Source organism: Chenopodium album, chromosome 8 (genome assembly GCF_948465745.1).
Source record: "Chenopodium album chromosome 8, dcCheAlbu1.1, whole genome shotgun sequence".
Classification (NCBI taxonomy): Eukaryota; Viridiplantae; Streptophyta; class Magnoliopsida; order Caryophyllales; family Amaranthaceae; genus Chenopodium; species Chenopodium album.
Window position 1 is genome coordinate 7,459,499 of NC_137841.1, and position 8,927 is coordinate 7,468,425.

General features: G+C 33.7%; 1 protein-coding gene across 1 annotated transcript; it reads left to right on the plus strand.

Moving 5' to 3' along the window:
* The first annotated feature begins 904 nt into the window (after window positions 1-904).
* Window positions 905-5,391, plus strand: LOC145555773 (uncharacterized). Its single transcript, XM_081617494.1, has 2 exons — window positions 905-1,373; window positions 3,890-5,391. The coding sequence occupies exons 1-2, from the start codon at window positions 1,268-1,270 to the stop codon at window positions 5,020-5,022; spliced, it is 1,239 nt and encodes a 412-aa protein (XP_081473620.1). The 5' UTR covers window positions 905-1,267; the 3' UTR covers window positions 5,023-5,391.
* Window positions 5,392-8,927: the final 3,536 nt, after the last annotated feature.

Below are 8,927 nucleotides of genomic sequence, written 5' to 3' on the forward strand. Positions count from 1 at the left end.
GTGATTAATGTATTCTAGGGGTATGTGATTAAAGTGGAGAGAGAATGTTTGGATAATTAATCAACCACTCACTGCCACCACCAAGACCAGTCAACAGTCTAACACCACCAACACTGCCTTCACCAACACCACCGCCGCCTTCAACGTCGGCTTCACCACCAACACTACCAGCCCACGAAACCAACTCCACTACAAACCCCACGAAACCACCACCACTACCAACCCTCATGTAAGTGAGGTAACCACCACCATTACCAACCCCCACAAAACCACCACGAAAATCAAAACCCAGAAAATCCAGAAAATCAAAACCCACCCACAAAAATCAAATCCCACCCACGACAATTAAAACCCATAAAATCCAACCACGACAATCAAAACCCATAAAATCCCACCCCCACGAAAAACAAAAGCCAGAAAATCCAACCCACCATTCTCACGAAACCCCCCATAGAGGGAGAAAGAAGATCTAAAAAAGAAAAAGAGAGATAATGATATTGAAAGAGGAGAGAGAAAATATGAGGGAATGATGATGTAGGTGAATGAAGATGAAGATGAAGATGAAGATGAAGATGAATGTAGATGGTTTTGAGTTTCTTGAGTTGAAGATGAAGAGTTGATGAATTAGATTGGGTGAGAAATTAGTGATTAATTAAATCTGATTATATTAATTGTGTTTTAGTTTTTTTAATGAGGGTAAAATTGATATTTGACTAGTATTTTTTACTAAAAAAGGAAAGAAAAAATTTTGATTGCACATAATAATTTAGCGGACAAAAATAGTAAAAGTTGCAAAAACCATGTAACGAAGATAGTAAATTTTTAAATAGACCTAAATAACTTTCGCCCCTTAAACCCAATTTTAAAAAGCGAGGCACTTACAAAAACCAAAACCGAAAGAGCACCAATCTAGTAATTAGAGCTTATACCAAAGAGCCCATCCTTGTCGGAAGCATAGAACAAGAAGAAGAATGAAAAAGGATTCGATTTTAAACCCTTTTTTGGGTCAGTGAACTAAACGGCAAAAGTTGCATATACTCAACTTCCAACTCAAACCAAATCTTGTTCTTTTCTTTTCTTTTTTAGTACTTTCCCTTAAAAAAAAAACATAAATTGCTTCTTCAGTATATTCAAACACGTCATTCTTCTTCTTCTTTTCTCTCTCCTTTTCATAATTAAACGCTAAAAACCTAAATTTAATTCTTAAAACCTAAATTGAAAGAGGGGTTTTTGTTTAGTTTCATGATTTTAGAAATTATTTGGTGAAATGGGTAAATGGGATCGACGCTATTATGCTCGACCAAGGCGCCGTTATTATCAAGATTATCAATGGTCTCCTCCCAGAGATGAACCTTTCCCTGACCCTGAAACTGGTATCTTTCTCTCCTTCCTTTTTTTGATTTTTTTTCGAAAGATTTCTTGAATTGTTCTTGAGATTTACGACCAATTTTGAACTGGGTTTATTGGGTTTTTTGAATTTTTGAATTTGGTTTGAAATTTTCTATCTTTATGCTAATAATTGGTTTTATGGGGGGAAATATAACGAAGGAAATAATTTGGGACATTTGGAAAGAGGAAAATGGGGCAAATAATTTGAGATGGATGGAGTGTGACGATTACGGGTAAAGGATGTAATGTGACATCATATTAGTAGGGGTATGAAGTAGAATGCTATTGGATTGGATGATTGTTATTTTTTAAATTGATTCAAATGAGCTGTGATTGGATGTGAATTTTAGGAATTTGCCAACATTGTGTAATTTATTTGAGATTGGTTGAAAAAAAATACGAAGTATAAATGTAGGGTGATTATCATTGGGCAATTATAACTTCAACATTTTCTTGGAATTGGCAGGATTGATTTGTGTACTTGTGTAGTGTTGTGATAAACCCTTAAATCAGCGTCCTATAGTGTTTAAGTAGGTTGATTTGTTATTGGTGATTTCAAAATTGGCTCTATGAGAACGTGTAGAAATGGAAAGATTGTGTTTGCTCATATTTTGCTTTGTCTTGGACATCGGTTTTCTATGTTTTTTTGTTGGTTGAATGATGGCATTCATTTAACTTGCTAAACTTGTCCTAATAGATAACCAGTCGGTATGTTTTCTATCACTTTCTGTTCACATTCAAAACTCTAGTTGTTGAGCAGTTGCGTTCTTGTGAAGAATTTAAGGAGTTGCGTTCTTGTGATAGAAAAAAAAAGGGAGTAATGAGAGTTTAAGCCGGGGGGTGAAGTTTTTTCATCCGGATGTTGAGTATAGACAAGATTTTCGAAAACTATGAATTTGTGGATCCAATGTATACAATATTATAATTTTTTTTATATTGGTAGAACGGGGTAAGAGATTAATTAGTTTTATGGTCCAACAACATCAGAGAAATCTTGGAGCTGATACTCCCACATATGATAGTGCCAAAGTTCAGATCAGCCTTTAGATATTAACCGATTTAGCCGATGATAAATACCTAAATGGTACATCTTGTTCAATTTAGATTTTTTGCCTTCGTTTAGTTAGTTCATTTATCATAGTGCTTGTTCATCATGTTGATTAGTTGTATACTTCTATACTGATGTTGCGATCAGGTTTCCGGATATATTTTGGCCTTGATTTTTAATGTGTAATCAATTTATTAAGTACGCCTCTAAATGAACATCATATTAATTATTTTATATATAGCATAAATCTGAATTAAGGTATTAATTTCTTTGAAAGCATATCGGATGAGGTCATCCTGTCAGTGTATTTTCTGTTTCCTGATCTTTGATTTGCTAATATTTTTAAAGGCTAATGTACTGGACTAGAAAATTAATCACTCAAAAAAAAAAAAAAAAAAAAAAAAAAAAAAAAAAAAAAGCAAGGGTGTTATACTTCCATATTTTGACTTGCTTTTATCTAAATTGTGTGTTTCCTTAACCTAAGTTGCTGCTTATATGGGTGCCGGTCTTGAACTTATATTAACATTACTTATGTCTGTTGAGACCTTAAAATGAGAATAAGTTAAGGTTGTTTTGTTATGTATTGGCTGTTCAGTTATGTGTAATTTATTATTTGTGACATGAGTTATGGACTGTTGTTTTACCAAATTATTCCTTATAATTCGGTTTTAAAATTGCTCTGCAATGACACATTTTAATTCTTGTACTAAGATTAACCCATATCTAAATCACTATAGATTTCGAACACCCTTTATCTCTACACAATATATCAAGATAATTTTTTAAAAATTACAATTTATTTAGGCTAAAATTATAAAGAATATTCCGGAACTCTTGAAGTACAATGTGAATGTGAACCCTTTGTTCTTTCAATTCATGCTGTGGTGGCCGTAAACTGTATGATAACACCTGCAAGATGCTTTTTTCCTTGACATCACAACAGTCACAGTGATTTCGATTGTAATTTTTTTTCAGTGATCAAGAGTGATTGTGTCAAAGACTTTACGAACTTAAGGAGGGATTTAGGACAGTGAGACAAGATATTTCCCATTAGGTTACCTTATGCATGTATGTGCATGTTTCCGTTGTTGTTTCTGTGTAGATTTTACTTACTCATTCGGGTGTATATTTGTCTCATCTGGAATCTTCCATCTGAATAGAAAAACAAGGAAAATGTTGGGGGGGGAGTCAGACAAGATATTTCCCATTAGGTTATGCATGTATGTGCATGTTTCCATTGTTGTTTCTTTGTAGATATTACTTACTCATTCCGGTTTATATTTGTCCCATCTGGAATCTTCCATCTGAATAGAAAAACAAGGCAAATATTGGGGGGGGGGGGGGGGGGAGTGAGAGGGTGGATGAAGTTATTACTTTTATTATATTCGTTAAATTTATTCAAATTATCTTGGATATTGCATGTATATGTTGCTTAACCTTTCTATATGTCAGAGGTTTGGCAGGATAATGTGCCGATGTGGGAAAAAAAGTTTTGCTATATGGTGGGACGGATGCCATGGAAGAAAGTATTGAGTACGAAAAACTTTATGAATCTCCTTAGTAATAGTAATGTGCTTAGCTGGGATGATTCTGCTGGTGAGGAGGCTTTTAATACTGCCAAAAAACGCTTTTGGGAAGAGATGAATGGCCTTTCATGTGAAACTGAACTCCCTAATCCAGATATGTACATTGATGAAATAGATTGGAACCCCTATATAGAACCAGATTTAATTAGGGAGGCAGATAAAGCATACTTCAATCCAGATGATAAATATTACTTACCTTCTGCTACTAGGTCAAAAGAACATAGTGGATGGCCTGTTGACGCCAATGATCATTGTGAACATGCTTATGTACAGAGTTGCACAGAGAAAAATAAAGGATCAGGCTGGGGCCAGTGGGATAATTCTGGTAATGTCGCTAGCACTGCGAATAAAGACGATGATCCTTCAGTGAGCCGTCAAATACATGATAATGGAGCTGTCAAGGATGAACCTACTGGTCGGAATCAGTGGGATAGCTCTGTTAGTCAGACAAGCAAATTGAATACTGATAATGATCCTTGGGAAAGCCATTGCACTCGGGGGAATGAAGCTGTTAAAGATAATACTTGGGGAGGTGAATGGAATAAACCCCCGGGTTTCCAACCAAATAAACATCCTGATGTGTCTAACAATTGGGGTGCCAATGGTAATTCATGGAGAAAAGAAAGCTCTGGATGGCAAGATCAGGGAGCAAGTTCGAGGAGCTGGAATCCAGAGACAGGAAAGGTACCCTATTCCAGCTATTGGAGTGATAGAAATAGAAATAAACCTCAAGAATACAGCTCTTATCGGGGTAATAGAATGCAAAATGGTAGGAGCAACCAGTGGGGGCAGAAACCCAGGGACAAGTATAATTGGGGGCCGAAAGATTCCATTAATATCCATCGAGGCCAAGGACAGTTAAATGCAGGTTGCCGTAAAAGAGAAGGTCCTGATTACTATGTCGCCAACAACAAGGGCCCAAAGTTACAGGGGGATGGCCAATCATCTTATCACTGGAATGGAAGTAACAATAGGAGGGGAAGTTTTGGTGGCTACTGATCTTAATTGGGCTTGTCTTAATTCTGGTTTCATTTCTAGTTCATTTTGTAACTAGCTCATTATATAATAGTAGGTCGATAGTATATATCTGGTTCTGGTGAATTAGTCATTCTATCCATGGATGGAGCGATGATGGGGCTTTAACTGAGCTTGTGACACCCTTTTTAAATGTGGTGTTTCTGTGATCTTTTATGCCATCCACATATTTTGGCTTTTAGTTTACAAGTAATGTGGAGTATGTAGTTTTAGATGAGGTGTTCTAGCATCACTGTGAATTTTTTTATATGAAGCCATGAAAGGCATCGTCGTTGCAACCAAACTGTACAAATTATCAGGAGATTTGAAATTTTTTTGGGCTATTGCTTTTCATCTCTTCACCAATTTCAGATCTGTTGTCAATTGCGCTTTAATTGTAGATTTGTGTAAAGTCATTTCTTTAGAATGTGCAGAGTATGTAGCCAATGTAATCCGACTAATCACTGTAAAGTTGGAAGCATTGCATATGCGCACGTGTAGGTGGACGTGGTAAGCTGGTAACTGGTAAGCATGGTGCATTGTGTCTACTGTCTACATAAGTCTTCTCTGGTGAATGACCATGACCATTACTTTCGCTTTGTTGCTTCCGATTTGCAATGCTTGTAGTTGTTCTGCCTCTGGAGTTAGTATTTTTTCCTATGGAGTATAATAACAGTGGCGGAGGGAGGGGGGTACAAGGGGGGACAGCTGTCCCCCCACTTAAAAAAAAAAAAAAAAAAAAAATCAGGTTTTTCAAAAAAAAAAAAAAAAACATTTTTTAATCATTTTTTTTTCTAACTTGTATTTATATTAAGATTTTTTTTTTTTTTTTTTTTTTTTTTTTTTTTTTTTTTTTTTTTTTTTTTTTGCAATCATTAGTTAGTTAACTACTATATAAAATTCATACTATATTTTCTACAGTTATAATATGGAGTAATTTCTAATTGTTTGAATGATAAAAATTTGTATGTATATATTGGATTATTACTTGAGGTGTATGTTGAAATTTAAATCCCACATTGCTTGAATTAGATATTACTGAGTATAAAATTATGTTATTCTATTAGAATATAAAGGTTTTTCAGTTGTTAACTTACTAGTTATTTAATTTAAGTTGTTTGATGATTTGATTGTAAAATTATATATGGTAAATTAGTAATTGATTCATGACATGCCAAATGATTCACTTAATTGAAACTAATCTAAGACAACATGAAAACAACTTGATCTTCGAAAATTCCTACTAGAAAGAATGATAGCCGAAGGAAATCATCATTTTTTCCGACTACTTAATAACTATTTACATGTCAAGTATTCAACTTTAGCTATTTAATTATGTTTGTGTCAATTTTTTTTCCTAACATTTTTGTCACGTCATGCGATGTCTTCCATTGTCCCCCCGGTTTAAAATTCCTGGTTCCGCCACTGTATAATAACACTTATTTAGTTTATTTGTAAAATATCTTTGGCAGCTTTTATGCTATTACTAGCTTATTTTTGCACATATTTATGGAGTTAGTATCTTTGGCTGCAGGTTCAGACCATGAAGTGCAGTATACTCTTACTACGTAATTTGTTGGCTCAGTTAAAAATGGCGGTGTGATCTGGTTTTGCCATTATATTGTTGACATATCTGAGGGGACGATTAACATCTTTTAAGCCCCTTAGATTTGGTGCATAATTGGGAAGTCTCCAAGCGGTTTGCTACGAATTTAGAAGCTTGGCCAATTGTCTCATACTCGATAAAATGCACAAATTTTTTTTTTTTAGTTAATGTAGGTTGCAATGTGTTACTCGTAGACAACAATGCTTAGTAGCAAATTAAAAAAGGGTGATCGATCATAAAGGATACACAATATTCTTCCTAATTGTGTACTCAAAGGAAACGATTTAAACACAACTAAAGCGGTATAGTGGAAATTCCTAGAAATCCGGACATTAGTTTTTGGATTATACGTCACCCCCTTCCTAATTTAGCACTCAAAGGGAACATTTTAAACATAACATGGTGTAGTGAAAAATCCTTAACATGTGGAATTTTGATGGCATTGGAAGAGAGTATGATTTATGTTGCCACTATATTGAGAACTCTAAGGGGGTGTTAGGTTCAAGCATATTAGGTATAAGATATGAGTTTGGAATGACCAAAACTCATATCTTGTGTTTGTTTCTTGAAATTTCATTTTTCAAACCCATACCTCAAACCCCCAAGGTATGGGTTTTTAAAACTCAAGGGGGGGCGGTGGGTATGGCTCATACCCATACCTTTAGGTTTAAAATTAAAAGGAAAACTATTATTCCTAGATAAAAACCAAACACATGAAATCAAGTATTAAGTTCCAATCTCATACCACCCAGGTTTCATTCCTCATTCCAAACTCATACTATTGTTTGAACCAAACGCCCCCTAAGGGTCTGTTCTCTTTAGCTTATTTTCAGTTTAGTTCAATTCAACTCCAATAAGTTTAATTCAGTTCTTAATTTTCTTTTTTCATAAAATATTCAGTTCAGTTCTAATAAGTTCATCAGTTAATCAGAACAAACCCTTAGGGCCTGTTCTCATTGACTGATCTCAGAACTGAGCTGAACTGAATTGAACTGAACTGAACTAAAATGAATATTTTATAAGAGAAGGAAATTAGGAGCTGAACTGAACTGAACTGAATTTCAACGTATGAGAACAGACCCTTAGTTTTGAACTTCCCTACCTTATAAAAAGTAGAAAATAACTCTTAGAAATAGTGTGCTACCAACTATACCCTCAAAAATATGTAAAAAAATTGTGTACAAAAATGTATATTTACTTTTTTACCCTCATTAATATGTTTACTCTCATTAATATATTTAATTGGTTTTTTTTCATTAAACATACCATCAATTAATACAAAGTTTTTTTTTAACAAAAACTTGTAATGCCTTTTTTTTTTTAAAAATAAAATAATTATAATGTTTTGTACTTCATATGTTATTATTATTATTTAAAAAGGAAAAAAGTTGTATGTACGAATACTTTGTTTATTACCACGAGATGATTTATTTTTATTTCTTCGTGGTTGCTCTTCTTATTTATAATTTTGTTGTCCTTTAATTACAAATATTGTTAAGGTTTATTAGCTTTTCAATTGTACATTATTTGATGGCACGCACATAAACAATGTGGAATTTAAATGACATTCATATTAAATGATGATATTTGAGCAGATGTTACCAAGAGGTAAATAACTTTTAAATCCTAAAATTGAGTGACATTGATGATAGAAAAAAAAAATGTATTAAATATGGAGAGAATTTAAGAGGAAAAATATAACTAAGTGGTTATTGCTTTAGTAATAGATATAGATACAGATATTAGATGGTCGTAGAACATTGAACTTACGTTATTAAGTTTAGCTACAACGAACATTTCACATGTTATTACTCCGTATGACCAAGCTCAAAAAAATTCGTTTGAAGAAAAATACGTTAAGTATTATTGAATTACGCAAATCAATTAAGAGTTCTAAACTAGGTTAAGATATAAAGGGATGCAAATAAATGATATATTATTTAATAATAATTTTGAAATAACATTGTCAAACTTGCACATAAACCAAATAGTACGTATTAAAACTACCAGTTCTACCACCCAAATCAAAGGTGTAACTACGCGCTAATACAACTTCTATGCAAGAGTTAACTCTTTCGCACGCATCGCGCGCATAGGATACCCTAGTATTAGAAAGGGTGCAAATGTCATGTGATCAATTTTCCATGAAATGAAGTGCGTTTAATCAAGTTGATAACTAAGAGATTATCACCTTAATTGTGATGGTCTTTTTCTTTCCTTTTTTTTTTTTTTTTTTTTTTTTTTTTTTTTTTTTTTTTGGTGTTCCATCCGATTCACCCTTTTG